This window comes from Lontra canadensis, unplaced genomic scaffold (genome assembly GCF_010015895.1).
Source record: "Lontra canadensis isolate GAN:19392208 unplaced genomic scaffold, GSC_riverotter_1.0 scaffold20, whole genome shotgun sequence".
NCBI classification, from domain to species: Eukaryota; Metazoa; Chordata; class Mammalia; order Carnivora; family Mustelidae; genus Lontra; species Lontra canadensis.
The window spans coordinates 14,395,236-14,414,547 of record NW_022631014.1 but is presented as its reverse complement, the minus strand read 5'-3'; the positions used below and the strand labels follow the sequence as shown (position 1 = coordinate 14,414,547).

The following is a 19,312-nucleotide window of genomic DNA, read 5'->3' as shown; positions in this document are numbered from 1 at the left end:
TATTTTCTGACATCTGCCTACCGCCCCATCCCCGGAACCATGGATGCTACCTGTCGGCCGGTGGGTGTTGGTTTCCAGTCTGTGGACTTCGCTGCTCTCCTGAGGTACTTCTGGCTTCTCCAGCCTGTGTCCACAAAGTCTGCTTTGTGAACAGAGAGGAGTGTGTAGCCTCGTGGTCGGCATGGGCTTTGGCATCAGAGAGAGCTGGGCTCGAACCCCTTCCTGAAGCTGGATGACCCTGAGCCGATTACTTTGCCTCTCAGAGATTCACTTTTCTTACTTCGAAAATGGGACTGGATGCCTTGACCTCACCCCCTTGGGTCTGACCGTTAAAATGTGTGGTAGCTTCTAATTGCCAGCACCTGTGTCTGTGGGCTTGCTCGGGGTGACAAGTGACAGGCTGGATGCTGGGGAGCTAATGCTCTCCAGGTGGTGTGACCAAACATCCAGGTTAGGAAGGAGAAGTTTCTTAGACCACAGGACCTACAGTCCTGGGCAAACAGCACGGGCTGTTTACTTCCAGGAGCAGCCTCGGGGCACTGATGGGAGCCAGGGTATAAAACCCCACCTCCCCGGTGAGGGTGACTGTGTGTGTGCCACGTGTCTTGCAGAGTCCCTTACCAGGACTGAGCCCTGGTTACTCAGAGTGGTCACTGCTCACCCTCTGTGTCTCACAGACTTGAGATTGGAGGCACCTCCTGGCAAAGCCCCAGTCTAGCTAATGTGTACAGCGCAGTTTTTCTGCTCCACACAGAGCCCCTGTGTGCATCTCTCAGAGTCGCTGTGTGGACCCTTTCTCGGCTGCCAAGCCCTGTCGTGGGGACAGAAACCTCAGCAGCCAAGGCACACTCAGGTTGGGTGTGTGGTCAGACGCTACTTGGCTGGCCTTGTGCCACCTCTTCCTTGGTTTGCTGAACACCAGTCAAGTCCAACACCCCTGTTTGGCTGGGGTTGCCTTTCTAGAAGCCACTAGCAAGTCGGAGAGAGGAAGGTTTCAGGATGTGGGTTTCCCAGCACAGGAACCCGAGGTTCCTTCTGACTGGGAACTGAGTACAAACTCCATATACTGCCTGCTCATTGGTTTGGTGTTATTCCATATAAACATTCGCTTTTTTGTGTTTGTGTATCACAAATACCATTTCCCCAACAAAATACAAAACCACCACACACATCCGCGTTCCTTGTACTCCCAACAAATAATACTCCATGCTCTGTAAACTCCATCTAACACCTCGTATTAGTGATTGCAGAAATGCTAAGAAACCTATCCAGAACTCAGTGTCTTAAGATACCAGCTCTTTATTTCCATTGAGGGAGTGTGTACAACACACACCAAAGTTGTCTTACGTGGGGGCCAGAGCTAGGTTATTTACACAGTAACTCTCAACTGTCGGCCGCTGAGACAGCTCGTGAGGGCATCGACCTCCTGGCTCCTGTGGTCTAGCCCGTGTGCTGGCCAGCCAAACCGGATCCCTCAGCCAGAAAGGGGCCATGGCAGAGAGCTGCCGCCCTTGTCCTAGAAAGCCATCAGTACAAATGGGAAGGGTGGGTCCCAGGGGACTAGTGGGAGGACACTCACAACATCTGAAACTCCTAATGAAAAAGTCAAGAGCAAGTTCTGGCAGGCGGTATGACCGGGACCGTGCTCTCAGCTAATCAGCTGTTTGGCTACGAGAGATAAATGACTAGTTGTGAGTAGGTAGCAGCCCACCCATTCCAGGCTGCGTCATACAAAGAAGCAGGACCAAGAGAGAGTCCGCCACTTCTAAACAGATCAGTGAGAAGCTGGTTCTACTCAGGTGGACAAAACGGGTGGGAGAGTGTGTCGGTGTGTTCATTGGGTGGGACTTAAGGTCTGGGGGTGTGGGGGGGGGCCTGCAAGCAGAGTTGTATTCACTCTGGTAAAATGTAGAAAGGCCTTCTCCTCTTGGGCCCGTGATGATGGCACAGCCAGGCCCTGGTCAGGAAGAGCTAATGACCATCACATTTATTGTGAGCCAAATCCAACCTGAGAGGAGTTGTGCCTGGGACCCAAGGGGGCCTTTGACCCAGAGGCCAGAGTGAGGGCAGGAAGTGCTGGGGGAGTTGGGCTCATTTCTATTTTTTTCTCTTTTAAAGGGGCCTCTTTTCTCACACTATGCTTCCTCTTAGAGGGCGTGTGATTGGCGAGATGGTGCGTGAGATGTGGAGAATTCAGACAGACTGGGAGTTGGTAATTTTGGCTCTTGAGAGCCTTTCTACAGCCTCTGTTATGAAGGGCCTACATGTTCCCAAGAGTGGAGATCCCAGGAAGCCTCACCTGCCATCATCCCGGCTCAGGTCATCATCTTTCCTTACCTGGCTTACCTGGACTAACACGACAGCCCTCCGATGTGTCTCCCTGCCTCCACTTATGTCCCCTCCAATCCAGTCGCCTTACAGAAGTCTTCCCCAGGCAGACCCTGAGCCCAGGATTCCAGGGAGGTGGGACAATCTCAAGAAACACCTGAAGGGAGGTGGGAAGTGAGATGAGAGGGCAGGCAGCCGATAAAGGGCATGGTATCAAGCAGGTCACCACATGGGTGACTGGGGCTTAGTTCCACAGAAAAATTTCTGAGAAATGGTATAAAATACATGCTCAGAATTTGCCTACCAAGAGGTGAGGGACTCAGGTATTTATAGCCAAATATCCCATCAATCTTTGGTTGAGGACTGTTCCTGGTGGCATGGGTCCCCTGGAATTTGGAGAAAGGCCCCAAACAAAGCCATAGAGCAGCTGCAAGTTGGAGGGTGAGCTCTGAAGATCACATGGAAGTATTCAGACGCAGAGAGCACACTTCTAAGATCATAAATCAGATAGTGTCCCACTTCCCCATTAAAACAAGGTAATGCCTTCTCAGTGCCCTCAAGATCAGGTTTTCCAAGGCCCCATATTCTTCAAGGACCTTCAAGGATCTGTCCGCAGTCCCATCTCTTGGCACTTGGCCTTGATTAGTTTCTAAACACACCCAGCTCTTTCTGGAGCAGGGCCTCTGGCTTGGACTTGCTTCTGACTCCTCCTCCCCAGGCTTCAGCAAGTCTGACCACTCCTCATTGTTACTCTCTTTCTCTTTCATGGCATCCTGTCTAGTCCCTTTCTGATTCCCAGCACAGTATATAAATATTTTATTTATTTGTTCATGTATTTATCATATGTCTCTGTTTTGTTCATCACCACAGCCTCAGAACCTAGCACAGAGCCAAACTCTTGGCTCAGTCTCCTAGATAAGCACTTGTTGAATGAATGAATGAATGAATGAATGAACAAACGGATGATGAATGAACTTCCAGGGTCTCTGTATGATTTCCTGTCTAGGTGTTACCGTGTTTTGATTCCTCAAACACCACTTCTTCCTCTAGACCAAAAAGAATCCCAAAACTTTCTGTAGGTCTCTCTTATAGGGTCTGTATAGAATCATAGAGGTAGAAGACAACATTTTTCATGCTCCTGCCTTCTGGCCGTTAATTAACTTACACTTCCAGGACAGATGCCAATGCCCTTGCTCACTATTTCAGCACTTTGCCTGTGTTAATGCATAACAGCCCTTGGAGGAAGAAAATATTCTTAGCTTCATTCTACAGATGGGGAAACTGAGGTTTAAAAGAGCCAAGGAGGGGTGCCTGGGTGGCTCAGTGGGTTAAAGCCTCTGCCTTCAGCTCAGGTTATGATCCCAGGGTTCTGGGATCGAGCCCCGAGTCTGGCCCTCTGCTCGGCAGGGAGCCTGTTTCCTCCTCTCTCTCTCTCTCTCTCTCTGCCTGCCTCTCTGTCTACTTGTGATCTCTGGCTGTCAAATAAATAAATAAATCTTTAAAAAAAAAAGAATTAAAAAATATATAAAAAAATAAAAGAGCCAAGGAACTTGCCCACAGTCAAAGCCTTGTTTTATCCAGTGCCATCTGGCCCCAGAGTGCATGGTCTTGCCCTCTTTGCTATACCAAACTGGCTCTAGAAAAAGTATTTATTGAGCCTCTTCTGGGTGGGACTGGCCCATTTCCTTCCCAAGGAGCCTGTTTCCGGTTATTTGTCATCCTGTGTGCATTCCTTCTGTTGAGTCCGAATCTGTGGCTTCAGTTCATGTGTATCTCCTCTGGTTTAGTCTTCCTGGGACATCAGGTATTCTGTCAGTTAGAAAGGACCTCAGATCGGTTCCGACCGCCGACGTTTCAGGCTTCCAATCAGAGACGTGACATATCAGAGTAGCCATTCATGAAGGACCTACGGCTGTCTGGCAATGCCTGACCCAAACCACACACATGAACCCACTTAAGTCCGACAACAGGCAAAGAGATGGGATCTGTGTTCCACCCCATTTCACAGATTGTGCAGCCAACTACAGAGGATGGAAACACCTGTCTGGACAAGGCTGACATTGAGTATCTTTACATATATTTAAAAGCAGGACCTCAACCAGGATGAGGTATGAGGGACAGACTTCTAAGATGATCCCCACAGTTTCCACCCCACTGGCATTAGCCCCTGCCCTTGAGTTTGGGTGAGACCTGCGAATATGATGGACCAGCACTTCAATGATTAGGTTATCAATCATTTAACTTTGAGTTGATCAAAGGGAAAATTATCCTGGATGGGTCCGACCTAATCAGGGGAGTCTTTCAAAAGAGATGAAGTGTCTGAAGAGTGTCCTGCTGGCTTCAAAAAGCAAACAGCCATGCTATGAACTACCTGGTGGAAGGGAAGGCCTCTAGGAGGACCCTGAGATCCCTGGGACCTAGTCCTGCAACCACAAGGAATGGTCTCTGCCAACAACCTGAATGAGCTTAGGGGATGACCCTGAGCTACTATGAGACGCGGCACCTGGCCAACACCTTGGAGTTCAATGTGGTGAGACTCTGAGTGGAGAACCTGGAGAAAATGTGGTGGACTCCTGACCCACAGAAACTGTGACATAATAAGTGGGTTCTCTGAAGCCACTAAGCCCCTGGTCATTTGCAATGCAGCAGTAGAAAATGAATTTATGAGCCCAGGGTCCAAACATCTTAAGGAGATACAGTGCCTGTCCCGCGTGACAGGGACCATGGGCGCCTCCCTGTTTCTTCAGCCCCACCCGAGTCCTGTCTTTGTTCGGATTTTTCTAACTTGTTTTCTTCTTTGTCTGTCCATAGTCTTTGCCCCATTATCTTTTCGGTTGTCGGCCTTTTTCTTAATGATTTCAAGAGCTTTTTATAGATGAAGGCAATTAGTCTTTTGTTTTACTGTATGGTAATATTTCAGGTTCGGTTGTCATTAAACATTGTTTATAGTCTTTCTGCTATGCAGAAATGTAAAAGATGTTATGTTAAAATTGTTAAAATTATCCAGCTTTTCTTTTATGACTTCTGGGTTAGCATGTATTTTAAAAGGCCATCCTCACTTCAAGGTTATTTTTAAAACTCCCCCATGTGTTTTCATCTATCTTTGATCCATCTGGAAGTTATTTTGGAGCAAGAGATAAGATGCAAAACAACGATTTTTTTTTTCAGATGGCAACCCAAGTGTCTCAGTACATTTGTTGAATAATCAACCTTTTCCCCAATCTGAAATGTTGCCTTTACCATATAGCCAATTTCCATATATATGTAGGTCTATTTCTGGACTCTTTTCTGTCCCAGTAAAGGTTCTGTCTATTTTTATGCCAGAATCACAGTTTTAATTGCTGCACTTCGTATTTTATGTTGATAACCAAACCAGTAGGGCTTGGTCTTCCTCCTTGCTCTTTCTTAGAATTTTCCTGATAGTCTTGCATACTATTCTCGTAAGAAATTTAGAGTCAGCTTGTCACTCCTCCTTCGCAAGTCCTTTTGGGATTTTACTGGGATCAAATTAAATTTGTGTGGACTGTAGAGAGAATTTATATCCTAAAACATGAAGTCATTCTAGCCAAGGTTTGGATATTGTTGGTTCACAACCCGCTCTGGACCTTCCCAGGTGTAATCTGAAAGCGGACCCTCTACATGGAGGGCCGTGAGAGACCAAAGAGGCAGACCACTCCAGGTTGGTAGGTGGTAGGTGTAATCAACAAAGAGAACTTATATACCAGCCTTGCCTTTACAAGCAGCCAGACAGAGGATCTCTGGCCCACCTACCAAACCTTAGAAGTTTATAGAGAGGCCTTAACAAGGTTCACTCATGTACACCATGCAGGTGTTCTCAACACCACATCAACATCTCAAGGCCATGTCCTCAGAGCAGTCTCTGGGAGCGGGAAAGGCAAGCGAAGCCCACTTTCCCAGGAGGACCGGGGAGGGGGCAAGAGGCCTCCCAGTGCCCAGGTCCAGCTCTCAGGTCAACCAGCGGTCATGTCTCTTCAATGACGTTCTCCAGCAGCTATGTCTCTCCCTTTATTCATGTTCCTCAGACGCATCTAGATGTCATCTGTTCATGTGGGGTTATTCCCAGGGAGTTCATCTTCCTGTGGCCACTGAAAATGGGATCTTTTCTTCCATTAGATGTTCTGGCCAGTAGTCTCCAGGCTGTGTGAAGGCTATTATTTTTGTGTTTTAATGTGGCGTCTAAAAGCTGCTCAGTTAATCCTCTGGGTTTTCCAAGTATCCCAGCGTTTCATCTGCAATGAATGCCCTTGGTCTTCTCATTGCTTCTCGCCTCATTACATTTGCTGGTGGCTCCAGGGTGATTGGGAAATTTTAATGGCCTGAGAGACAAGAGCTGTTGCTACAGATTTGGGGCAGTTTCTGCTGTTTCACCATTAAACATCATAGTAGTTTTTGACTGAAGATATAATGAGGAACTATTCATTATTCTTGCTTTATTAAGAATTTCTCTTGGGGAAGGACAAGATGGCGGGGAAGTAGGAGGAGGTGCCTTTTCAACCTGTACCCTAAAGTGAGCTGATTACCTACCAAAGAACTCCGATCACCCATGAAATCAGCCTGAGATCAGAATTATACACGTCTGGATCTCTACAGGGGCAGAAGACGCCAGTGGGCAGGTAAAGCAGAGTGGGAACGTCGGACCGATATTGGAAGATAAACAAAAGGGGGAGGGAGCCACCAGAGGCGACCGATTGGAAAGTAATACCCCTAATACGAGAGCGCCCTGCGTCTGGGGGCCAGAATTAACTTGGAGACTGGTTGAAAGCACTCCAAAAGAGCAAAGGATTGTGGGGGGTGGGGATGGGGTGGGAATCAGGGCTGCTAGGGACAGGGGCTTAAGTCCCCGGACCCAGGACAGCCTCCCCTGGCGCTGAGCCAGAGAGAGTGCGGCGGAGAAACCAGGTCTTGGTCCCTGAGCTGCCAGCGCACCCGAGAACGCGTGAGGTCCGGCTTCTGTGAGGGGCTGGGAGCCACGCTCGACGGCAGAACGCGAGAGCCCTGCTACAGAGCCTAAGACCCGCGCGCCCCTCACCCTCCCCTGAGAGAGGTGTACAAAGGCCCAGCCAGCGCTCCATTGTTTCAGAGCCTGAGACGCGCGACCCAAACTCTCCCCTGAGAGAGGTGCGCGACGGCCCAGCCTGGTGCTTCCGGACCTGCGCCCCATTCTCAGAGCCTGAGACTCGCGCGACCCACAGCCTCCCCTGAAAGAGGTGCGCGCAAGCCCGGCGCTCTTAGACCCGGAAAGACCAGGCACTCCCAGCCCGGGCCAGCGGGAAAATCTCAGTGTGCGATCGCTGCTTGGAACCTCTGGTGGTCTGGAGCTGCCCAAACAGCCGCCGCTGCTTTGGTTTTGGGTACAAGCAGAAGATCCTGCGTCCCCAGGGACCGCGACTCGGAACCTGCTCTGACAGCAGCCAAGGGGGGATTTATATGGGCTCTGCAACACCCACAGAAGAGCAGACTGAGGCTTCTCTCTGAGAGGGAGGTCAGGGTGCAGTTTGCTTTCCTCTAAACCAACAAAAACCATCAAAAGCGGTCAAGGCGAGAGAGAAAAAAAAAAAGTGAAAAAACATTAAAACCTCCAGAGAACAAAAGCCTGAAAAAAACGGTTTCCTTAGAGCCCACCCCCTTGAGGGGGGGCGGGAGGACTTAACTCAGGGAACATCATTGACTGAAAACCCACGTGGCAGGCCCCTCCCCCAGAAAACCAAACGGGAAAGAAAAAAAAAAAATCTACAAGAGAACAACCACCACTACCTCATAGGACAACTCTTATTTTTAATTTGTTCCCACTATTTTGGCTCATTTTTTTAATATAGATAATTTTTTAACCTATTTACCATCACAGTGAGCTGTCCAGTACATCAAATTCCATAATAACCTTCTAACCTGAACTTTTTGATACATACACCTGTGTTTTTCTTTTGCATTTCTATTTTTTAAATTTCTTTTTTTTTTTTATTTTAGTTTAGTCTAGTTTATTCCTAAGAATTTCTCTTGTCAGGAATGGATGCGAAATTTTATCAAATGTCTTCCGAGTATCCATGGAAGAGGTCACAGCATTTCCCTTCTGATGTGGGGACTCTATTATGTGAGGACTCTTGTGGAAGGTGTTCTAATGGTGACTCACCCTTTCTCGGTTGGAAACTTTTTTGCTGTGGTGGATTTATCTTTTCATGGCTGTGATGTTTGTGTTGCTGTTAGAATTTTAGACCAATCTACATATATCTTTTTAGATAAGATCTAGTTCTTCTCAGGGCATCTCCTCAAAGCCTGTTAGCCAGTCTGTTCACCCACATCCCAAGCGGTGGCCACAACCTCTCACCTCAGGCTTGGGACAGATGCAGCGTCCAGATGTTCCTTCCCGAAGCTTCCAGGAATGATTGCCCTTTGTCAGGACACATGGGGAACACTCCAGGGTGAGTCCTCAGAGGGAAGTGGGAGCAATACTCATTAACCCACTCCTCTCCCACTCTGACCTCCCCCAAAGAAGCCTCGAGAATTCTCTGTCCACCAGCTGGTCAGGGTGGGACCAGATCCTTGCCGTCTGTGGAGAGAGATGCTGCCACCTCGTGGCAATCTGATTGCCAGGCAGTGAGTCCGCCCTGCCAAGAGCCACCCTTTCCACCCAGAAAGACCCAGGCCTGTCACTACTCCCATCCAGGGAGAAGGTCCCTGAACAGGGGGCATGGGCCGCCAGAAACAGCAAGTGGTCCTCCTAGAATCCACCAGACCCAGAGCAGGCACTGGCTGAGGAACTCTTCTTGGCCCAGGAGCCTGATGGGTCGGTTAGGGGACTCTGGCCACTTTACCTACCCTGTGCTGGCTCCCCCCTGACCTCCCCTCTCCCATAGCCAGACCTGCTGTCCCTCGCTGGCAGACTGCAGTGTCTTGTCTCACCTGGATGTCCTGTGTGGTGGCCACAAAGCCAGAACACTTCTGGTGTTGGCATTTTGGCCAGAATGGTAGACTTTAAGTGATCATAGTCCCCGTGTTGTCAGCCAGCCACGCATGTCATTCACTTACTCTTTCACTCAGAAAAACCTCAGCTAAGGCTCTGGTTGTAAAAACAAGTGCGGGTGCTGGGGACAGGACCAAACCATGTCTTCATCTTTGCCAGCAGGGAACTTGGAAGCTCTGGTGCCACAAAGCACGTGTGGCCACACCCCACTCCCCCTTACCAGTCAGAGACGGACCACTCGGGTTCGACTCCCGGCACCTCCACTTCCTTGCCGTGAGACTTCGGCACATTACCTGGACTCAGTTTCCACATCTTTGAAGTGGGAATAATAATGGCATTTACCCCTTGGCTACTGGGAAGGAGTAAATGGGTTGTCGCGTGGAAAGCACTGAGTGAGCTTTACAATGGCTTAAGTAAATGTGAACAGACTTCAGTCCCTGTCATGGGCATGCAGTGTTGCTGGGTGGGTCAGAAAAGCAACACTGCAAAGGTTTATCATGTTTTCTTGGTAACTGCTCATTTTTTCAAAACAGGGAAAAAAAATTAAATCCTGAAGGAATGTGGGAATGAAACTTAATCTTGGTCCCATTTGGCTGCTAGCCCACTGCTGTTGAAATTGAATTTCTCTTCGGTAGAAAAAAAATAACCAGACGATATGGCAAAATAATCAAACTGGCAACAGGGCCTGGCCAGGCCCTTCCTGTTAAACATTCAGATGGGTACTGAGTTGAGAAGCCAGGAATATTGGATGGGCCCATGTTCCTTGTGACTTCCTCTGGAAATAGATGCTGTAAATTGAGATCCGCACAGAATGGCTGGGAGACAGGGCTGGGAAGGACTTGGCCGGAGGAAGGGGGCTTGGCTGGCTGGGCATCAGGCATAATATGAAATCCAGAGCAGTTAACGTGTCAGTCTTGCCAAAACTGCCCTGGCCTTTACTCTCCCAGCCAAAGAGAACCCAGCAGGTGGTGTGTGTTGGACAGATCGGTCCAGAAACTGGGCGTACCCACAAGAGCGTGGCTACCCTTTAGTAAAGTAACTTACTTTATTTCAGATTCTGGTTCTCTGGTCTGTAGCACTGGGTGAAGCTGAGGCTTCGTGGTGTGTGTGTTGGGGGGGGGTTGGGGGGAGACCCTTGAGATCCCTGGAGGTCTTTGGGCCTGTCACTCCCAGGACAGACACAACAGAAGGCTCTTCCTCAACAACCACCCCCTGCCTCACAGGTATCATTATTGGATGAGAGCCTCAGGGCAGGTCCATGGGAGGGGAGTATTGCTGCCCCCATTTTGTTGATGAGAAAACTGAGGAGTATCAAGTTTATATAACTTCCTCAGGTCATATAGCAAGAACATAGCAGACAGGAACATGATACAGGCTTCAAGTGGCTTTAAAGCTACCTGGGAGGTGGGGTGGTCTGGAGGCAAGCTGCAGGGCTCTGTCCTCAGCCCTGTCCTGGTCAATGCTTTTATTAGTAGCCTGAATGAGGACACTGCAGCTAAGGTAGACTTTCACACAGAACCCTGATGTGATTCACCTTTTGCCCATTCCCAGGTCTGGGGATCAGTGCATCGCCATCTTCCACTGGCCACCCTTGGTCCAGGGATGTGTGTGACCCGATTTGGTCCAGTCAGGTTAAAGGGAAGGCTGTTGGAAGAGAGGTTCCTTTCCCTTCTGTCTGTCTCTCTGTCTCTATTTCTCTCATTTGTCCTCTCCTTCTCTCTGGACATGAACAAGGAAGCACATGCCCACAGCGGCCACCTGCAGGCTTCGAGAGACAAGACTGTGATGTTAACCTCGTGGGTGGGGAGTGGAGAGCAGGAAGAGTCCTGACCACGACAATAAGGAGCGGCCATACCTGTCCGATCTTGGGGCTGATCGCTGCCACTGAAGATCTTAATTTTCCCTACGGGTAAAACCATTTTGAATTAAGTTTTTCTGTGACTTGTGGCTGTCGTTATCCAAAGCCCAGGCAGCCAAAGCAGTGATGGCCCATGTCAGGGTCTTGTTAATGGGCTCACTTCATGTCACCCTGGACAGACTGGACCAATCCTCTGAGCAGCGCCTGTGGGTGTCTTTGGCCCACCGTCCCTAAAAATACTCCCTAATGGGGCCTCACAGAATTGCCCTCAGCCTGTTTGGGTGATTGGTCTAGGCCCGGACGTGCGACTTCTCCATGCTGAACTATTGTAGAACAGAACATGTTTTGAGACAGCGGTTGGGACTCTAACGCTCTCATTCCTGGACGTCTAGTTTTGTGACATTGATTGAACCATAGTTATGTTGTTTGTGCTGGAGGAGATCAATTCTGCATTTTTTCAGAACATACATGAGTTTTCCTGTCAAGGGATATGGAAACAAAGCAAGACCTTTGACTGGCCAGAGCTGAGCCGGGCTGAGTGGACTGGGGGGTAGCTTTGAGGAGTACTGCCTTTCAAAGGTGACAGCGTGTCCCCCCTCTGCCCCATTTGTGGAGAGGGGTGGCTGTGCCAGTGGGCAGAGGGAGGCAGGATGGTAGTGCTGGCCTGGGTTGGTCACCCCCAGTGATCACAGATGAGAGACATGGGCTGTCTGAACCCCACCATGCCCGTGGCTGCCTCAGTTGCTGTCATGGAGGATGACAGGCTCTGTGTTTTCTCAGTCTTCCCCTTCCTCCTTCATAGTTTTAAAAGCTCTTCTGTAGCCTTAATTAGCAAGGGCGAGACCATATTAATTAATCTCATGAAGAGTAATGATGGAGACCTCATTTGACCTCTGTAACCGGCTCCCCTTTCCTGATTTTCACGGAGGCAGGGCAGGAGCCAAGAGCTGGCCTTCGAACCAGGCAGACCTTGGCTCAAATCCTAGATACATGACTTTTACATTTATGAACTTGGGTATGTCTGGGGTCAGTGTCCCTATATGTAAAATGGGCTCATAGCATCTCCCTAGCACAGCTGCAGTGAGGAGTGAAGAAGCTGGGGATGGATGGTGGTTTTCATGGTGGCGGTCACCAGAACGATGTTTTGGGGGTTTTTTGCTGTTGTTGTTTTTAAGATTTTATTTATTTATTTGACAGACAGAGATCACAAGTAGGCAGAGAGGCAGGCAGAGAGAGAGGAAGGAAAGCAGGCTCCCCACTGAGCAGAGAGCCCAATGTGGGACTCGATCCCAGGACCCTGGGATCATGACCTGAGCCGAAGGCAGAGGCCTCAACTCACTGAGCCACCCAGGCACCCCGATGTTTTGTTTTGACACCAATTCTGCACCACCAACTGGTGTCCCACAATGCAATTCAGTTCTGACACTGTCCACCTGGAGTCCGTGTCAGATCCCAGACAAGCTAAGGGGCTCAGTCCTACAAGACTTTCCCACTTTGGATCCCAGTCAAAAGTCCTGGGCTACCCACACTTCTGACCAACTGGCTATAAACGAAGGGTTCTCATGACCGCCCTCTGCCCCAGGTTGGATAGTTTGATAGAATGGCACAACAGAGCTCAGGAAAACACTTTACTTACATTTACAGGATTATTATAAAGGATACAAATGAACGTCCTGATGAAGAGGTATATTGGGTGAGTCCAGAAGGGTCCCATGCCCAGGAGCTTTATGTTCCTGTGGAGCTGGGATGGGCCACCCTTCTGACTCATGGAGCACTTCCAACCCGGAAGTTCCGGGTTGGAAGTGCTCCAAATCTCATTGTTCGAGTTTTTATAACCCCATCTCCAGCTCTTCTATTCTTCCTGGGGGTTGGAGTATGGGGCTAAATGTTCCTATCCTCTCTTCACTTGTCTTTCCAGTGACCAGCTCCCGTTCTGACGTTTTCTGGGGTTCCCCTGCATCATCTCATCAGCATAAACACAGATGTGCTCAAAGGGGCTCTTTATGAATCTCTCAGGAAATTCCAAAGGTTTTAGGAGCTCTGTGCCAGGATCAGGGGACTGTGACCAAATATGTTTCTTATTAGACCACATCATCATCATCTCGGAGGGAGACCCTGTCATTGCTGTGTCAGATTAAAATGGCCCCTGCATTTGCTGTAAACCTGTGACTGTCCTGCACCGTCACCACCACCACGGGGGAGGCAGGTGCTCCAGATTCCCCCAAGAGCTGAACCATGTGGTAGAGCAGAATCACAGAAGGTTCCCAAGGACTGAGAGGAAGCAAACCCTTTCTCTCTGTGGGGTTCATCACCCGATTGCTGCCCTCTGGCTTCCTGCTTCCCTCTCCCTCTCACTCACCTCCACCCTGACTCTGTCCCCTCTGTGCCCTTGGCCTGGACAGTTGCGCCAACCAGAGTATGTTACCTGGAGCTGATTTCTAGATTCCCAGGCTGGCACCTGCCTCTCCAGGGGTGTTTCCAGGCTTCCTGCACTAGACCAGCCATTCTGCAAAGGTGGGATCTGGGTCTCCCTGCTGGGTCTTCCACACACCAGGCTCTCTCAGGAACTGCATTTCCTTCGCATCCTGAGAGTTAGCTCCTGTGTGATTCATCATCCTCCTTGGGGGTCCCGGAGTCCTCCCTCTCCTGTGACCCTGACACTACCTGGGCACTTAAGATCACTCAAACCGCGGGCCCCACAACCCAGGAGGATCTGGTAGACCTTCCCAGGATTTGGGCAAATCCCAGGCAGCTGACTGCTGCTTCGCCTGCCTCAATTTACCCCACACTAGACCTGAACTCAGAGCTCAGCCCTTTCCCCAACGCCAGCAAGCATTTCACAAGGGTGGCCACTTGGCTGGGGGGAGGAGGGGTTGGGGAGGGCACATCTCACACCCTCAGCCTCCTGCTGCTCCCTGCTTCACTTCTCTCTTCCTCTCCTCTCTCTCCTCCCCCTCCCACAGCAGCAAATGGATTTTTCCTCTTGCCCCAAGCAAAGCAAGTCTTCCCACACCCAGACCTCTGGAGATCTCACCTTCTGTCGTTAGCACTCCTCAAGGTATTGTATCAAACCAAATTTCCTCCCTATGAGGAAAAAAGGTGCATCTCCTCCAGCTCACCCACCCTGTGACAGGCACTCCCTGTTGTCCCCAACCTCACCCTCTCTCTCATCCACTTCCTAGCACATCCCAACCTTTTCCACACCACCTCCCCCTTCACCTCCCCCTTTCCTACCTCTCTCCCTACAGCAAGACCCTCCCTCTCGCACCCAAGAGGACTCTGCCACTTCTCTTTTTAGGCCTCTCCGTTCTGGGTTCTGGACCTCTTTGCGTTTGCTGCCCACTGCAGATAACTTCCTCAAGTAGGTCAGGGCGGGGGCGGATCCCTGTTTCTGTTTAATTCCTGACTTGCAGGCTGCAACTCCTTCCTTCTGAAGGGAACTCCTGGAAGCAGGTGAGTGGGATATATTATTATGAGAATCCTGTGACACTCTGAAATGTCATTTACACATGTGTACGTAGGGGGTGGGAGGCAGAGCTCCTCAGAATTGACCCCACATCACGCTTGAGAATTCCCACTCGAGGCATCCAGTGGAAACCAAGCCTGTGAGGGGAATGCCCTCCCCCCCCTTGATTTTGATTCCGGCCTCCCCGCAGGGTGGGAGAGATGTCCACTCTGGAGCTGTCTAGATGGTCATTAAAGCATGTTTAGCTCCAAGGAAGGGAGGGAGCCCTGGTGCAGCACTGTCTGCTTAAACAAGGAGTGGAGTCCCATGTGGATTTCCCCCAGTACACGGATGGTCAGCACTGGGAAGCCCAGTGGCCTCAGGCCCGAGTTCGGTGGAAAGCCATGCTGGCCTGAGGCGTGAGCCAGCAGCTCCTGGGGTTCAGGGAGAGCTGGCTGGAGGAGCAGAGCAGAAGCTCCCTCTCTAGCCAGGGGCCAGCAATGGGCTGACCGGCACTGACGGCCACCAAGGACTGCCCCCAGCACAAGGTCCCCTGGGCCAGGCCACCTGACTGCTGGGCCTGCGGGGCAGGCAGACCCTGAGCCGCACCCCTCACAGGCTGGGTGTCCTCACAGGTGCACGACCGCCTAGACCGCTACTGCTGCGGCTTCGAGCCCGAGCCGTCGGACCCCTGTGTGGAAGAGAGGCTCCGAGAGAAATGCCGGAACCCGGAGGAGCTGCGGTTGGTCCACATCCTGGTACGTCCCCTGTCACCCAGACTCCCATCTTCCTGTCTCCTTCAGAAGATGCGGCTCCGGAGTTGCGGAGATCACATGACACGGGACGTTCCCAACCCTGTTCTTTTCAGCAGCAAGAGCCTTTGTCTGAACAATGTTTCTGGGAAGCCACCATACATAAAACTGACCCAGTGGGCCTTTGCCGATACGGTTGAGGTGGGACCACTCCACCATCCCCTCGAGAGACTACAGGGGAATCCGAGGGCCCCTGGAAGCAGGTGTGGGAACTGTGTGTCTGGAGAGCTGCCCCCACCGTCCCAGCCAATGTAGGAACTGTGGCATGGAACAGGGAGGGCAGTTTCCAAGGCCGCAGGGCTGGGCAGTGGCAGTGACAGGGCTCTCTCCTCCGGCCTATAGCTCAGACTCATGACAATCTGAGGAACCCTGGGCTGCCTCCTGTGAAAAGTAGAGCCCAGGGTGGGAAGTGGTGCGCCGAGGCCGTCAGAGACAGGGACAGGAATGACAGAGTAGCCACTTCTGCCCAAGGAGCAAGGGGCCACCCTCAGGAAGGGCTACTCTATCTTCTCCCCCAGTGACCCTAATGTCCTCGATGTCTTCCCCTGGCCAGTTGTTTGTGGAGGGTAGCTGTCAGCACGGCGTCCGGGCTCAGCGTCAGGCAGGCCACAGCAGCCCAGAGGCTTGGGCTGCCTCGTGAAACCATTGGGTGGTAAGAAATCTCCAGCTCCTGTCCTTAGAGCCCGCTCCCCTCTTCCCTGGTAAAAGGCACTCACACAGGGAGAGGTAAGGCTTTTATAACTATCATTCACACTGGAGGGGCAGCCATTTCACAGATTCCCTAGGACAGCAGATTTTGGAGGAAGGAGTCATCAGGCTCCAAAAAATAGATGATCCCTGATGTAGAGAGAGGGGTGAGGGGGAAGAGACAGAGGGAGGGAAAGCTAGGGTCCTGGAGGCAAAAGTTCGTAAGTTAAGCTGAGGGTGATGGGGAGAATTATGGGAAAATACCATGGAATCCTGGAGAATGTCTAGGAATGGGGCAGATGGGGGTGGGGGAAGGGAAGACCCGGCCTCTCATTCCCACCCACACCATATTTTTAAAGTGCTAAGGTATTCTCTTTTGCTGGTTTTAGTTTTCAAAGGGATTAGGAGTCGCTAAACTCTTCTCTGGGAATAGATGGAGTATGGCACCCATGGCTGGAAGGTGTATGCGTTCTTGGTGACACTCAGGGGAATACGCAGGCACAGAGCAGCCACCTCACCAGAACGGGTGAGGGTGTTTGAGCATGCGCGTACTCAATATGCCCTGAAGCCACAACCTGATGGTGGGCTCCCTCCGCACCTGCCGGTTCTCACCCGTGCTCCTCACCCCCTCAGCCACCAGAGCAGGAATCAGTCCCTCTGCCTTGCAGTTTCTCAGGGTGCGCCTTAACACTACTGGTCCAGGTTGGACCTAACCAGCTACTTAGCTGTGTGACTGTGTGCAAATTACTAACTTCTCTGTGCCCCTGATTCTGTGAAATAGAGCTGATGCTAAAGGCTCCCTTCTAAGGTTGCTGGGAGGGTTCACTGAGACGGTGCCTGGAAGCACTGAGCACGGCAGTACCATAAAGTCACATTACAGCTCAGCGCCGGGGAACCTTCCGGGCAGGTAGCAGGGTGCATTGTGGGATTGTCAGCTCAGGGGCCCCCAAGACCCTGAACACTGACAGAAGCCATGGGTACCAGCTAGGCTGCAACCCCACCCACCCCTGTCCCTGTCTGTCTTCTTCCCTGAGGTCCGAAGCAGTGATCCATCCCATCTGGTCTACATCGATAATGCTGGCAACCTTCAGCATCCCGAGGACAAGCTGAACTTCCGGCTGCTGGAGGGCATCGCTGGGTGAGGGTCTGCAGGATTAGTTGGAAGTTTGGAGGTGGAGGCCCAATAGCCCTGTTGTGGACCGTGGGATCTTGACCATGGTCCTGAGTGCTCTGCAGCCTATTAGACAAAAGCTGCTGGATCTGAGCCCCGGGAGGAGGTGGGGAGCTGGGAGGACACAGTCAGCAGGCACTCCGATATCCAGAGGGCCTCCTTGTCCCAAGGAGGAGCCCAGCCTGGGGAGCCCGCCTTCCCTGATCACTCACTGCAGGCAGCTCAGCCTTCTTCGGGCTTCTCCTGGCACTTGCCAAGCACAGCAGCTGGCATTCACCTGGGATAGCAGAGCTGGTTTCCCCAGCTTCTCTGTGGGATGGGGGACCCATCCAGAAGCCCTGTCCCCTGCCTGTTTTCACAGCAGCGTTGGTAGGAGGGTTCTCTGAGGACGAGTCAGCAGGTGGGCTCCAGGCATTCTGCAGGACCCCTGCGCCAGCCTGGCCAGCCGTGCAATTCCTGGCCAACTGGCTTCACCGGTCCCGGACATTTTCTGAGATCACTTTTGCTTTTCCTTTCTGTCCTGGCCCGGGGGGCCTGCCTCCAGGTTTCCTGAGTCTGCCGTGCAGGTTCTTGCCTCAGGGTGTCTGCAGAAGCTGCTGCTCCTGTCCCTACGGATGGACCCCGTGTTCTGGGAGAGTCAGGGCGGGAGGCAGGGGCTGAAGCGGGTGCTCCAGACCCTGGAGCGGCGAGGCCAGGTGCTGCTGGAGCACATCCGGAAACATAACCTGACGCTCTTCAGGGACGAGGCCCCGTGAGCTTCCCCACTGCCCAGGCAAGGCTCTTGTCCCGCTGGCAGCACCCCCTGACCGGATGAGCTTCCATCCTCGTGGCCACGTTCTCTTGGGTTCCCCCAACCTGAAGACAAATTGGAAAAGCCTGAAGAAACCAGAGGATACCGTGGGTGTCCCAGATGTCCCACCTGCTCGGGACGGTGAAGGTGGTGCGGGGCGTGGGGGTTTCCATCTTACTGCCCTCCTCTCAGCCTTTTCGGCTCTGGCTGTTTACTCCCTTGCACCAATAAATATGTTCAAGAATGTTCTAAGAACTGCTCCAGATACTATAAAATTGTGCCTCCCACATGCATATGGAGGGTGGACGCATGCGCGCATGTGTGTGTGCGTGTGAAGTTTCCCTCTGAAGACCCCGAGCCAGAAGCTTGTCAGTAGGCAAGGCCCGAAGCTGCCAGCAAGCCCTTCTATGTCCTGATGTGAAGAGGTGTGCTCAGCACAGGAAGGCAGACGGATAGACAGTGTGTGGCCCTGCCCTACTTGCCCAGTGCACATCGACCACCCAGGGCGCTGCAGGGACACGGCCCAGTGCTCTGCTCAGCCCACTCAGCAGAGACCCATCTCCAGTGCAGCCCTCAGCATGGGACTCTTCCTCCCTCAGGGGTGGAAGAGGGTGGGGGGAGGCTCCAAGCCCAGTTCTGCCTGCCTCCTCAGAACTCCAGGGCTGGGCCTCATACCTCCTGGGCTGCTTCTCAGCCAAGAGTGGCTCTGGCCGGGGGCGCAGGTCTCTTCGAGGTGCAGTTCCTCCTTGGGTAGCCCTGCCCTCCCACCCTTCTGCCTCTGAAGACCTTTTGAAAAGTAGGCACCCTTAAGGTTTTTTTCTCTTTTGATTTTCAGAGGACTGGACTTGAACGAGGGAGCTCTGGGTTCAGATCTGGCTGGGGCCACTTCACGGCTGGCAAATGACAAAGGTTTATCGGGCACCAGCCGTAATGACTAATAACATTTCCTGGGCAATGACTATGCACCAGGCACTGTGACCATGGTTTGCCAATGGGTACGTGTGATTATTAGCATCTCCGCTGTACAGATGAGGCACAGAAGGGTTAAGGAATTTGTTCAAGGGTACCCAGCTCGGAGTTGGAAGGGTCAGAATTTGAACCCAGGCAGGACTTGTCTTGAGCCCATAATCATCACGAAAGGGCTCCCTACCCTGCCCTATCACTCTGACAGCGTCTCCTCTAGTCCTTTTGGATTCAGCACCGCTGATGAGGCGGGGCCGATTGCCTGGAATATGAAGCTGC

General features: G+C 51.7%; 1 protein-coding gene across 1 annotated transcript in view; it reads left to right on the top strand.

The window, feature by feature from the left end:
- The window catches only part of GASK1A (golgi associated kinase 1A), a 55,074-nt gene extending 36,758 nt beyond the window's left edge, over window positions 1–18,316 (top strand). The window contains exons 3-5 of the mRNA XM_032861047.1: window positions 15,246–15,368; window positions 17,144–17,247; window positions 17,825–18,316. Of these exons, the coding sequence (XP_032716938.1) occupies window positions 15,246–15,368; window positions 17,144–17,247; window positions 17,825–18,035 (438 nt within the window). The 3' untranslated portion in view covers window positions 18,036–18,316. The remainder of the gene's footprint in view (window positions 1–15,245; window positions 15,369–17,143; window positions 17,248–17,824) is intronic.
- Window positions 18,317–19,312: the final 996 nt, after the last annotated feature.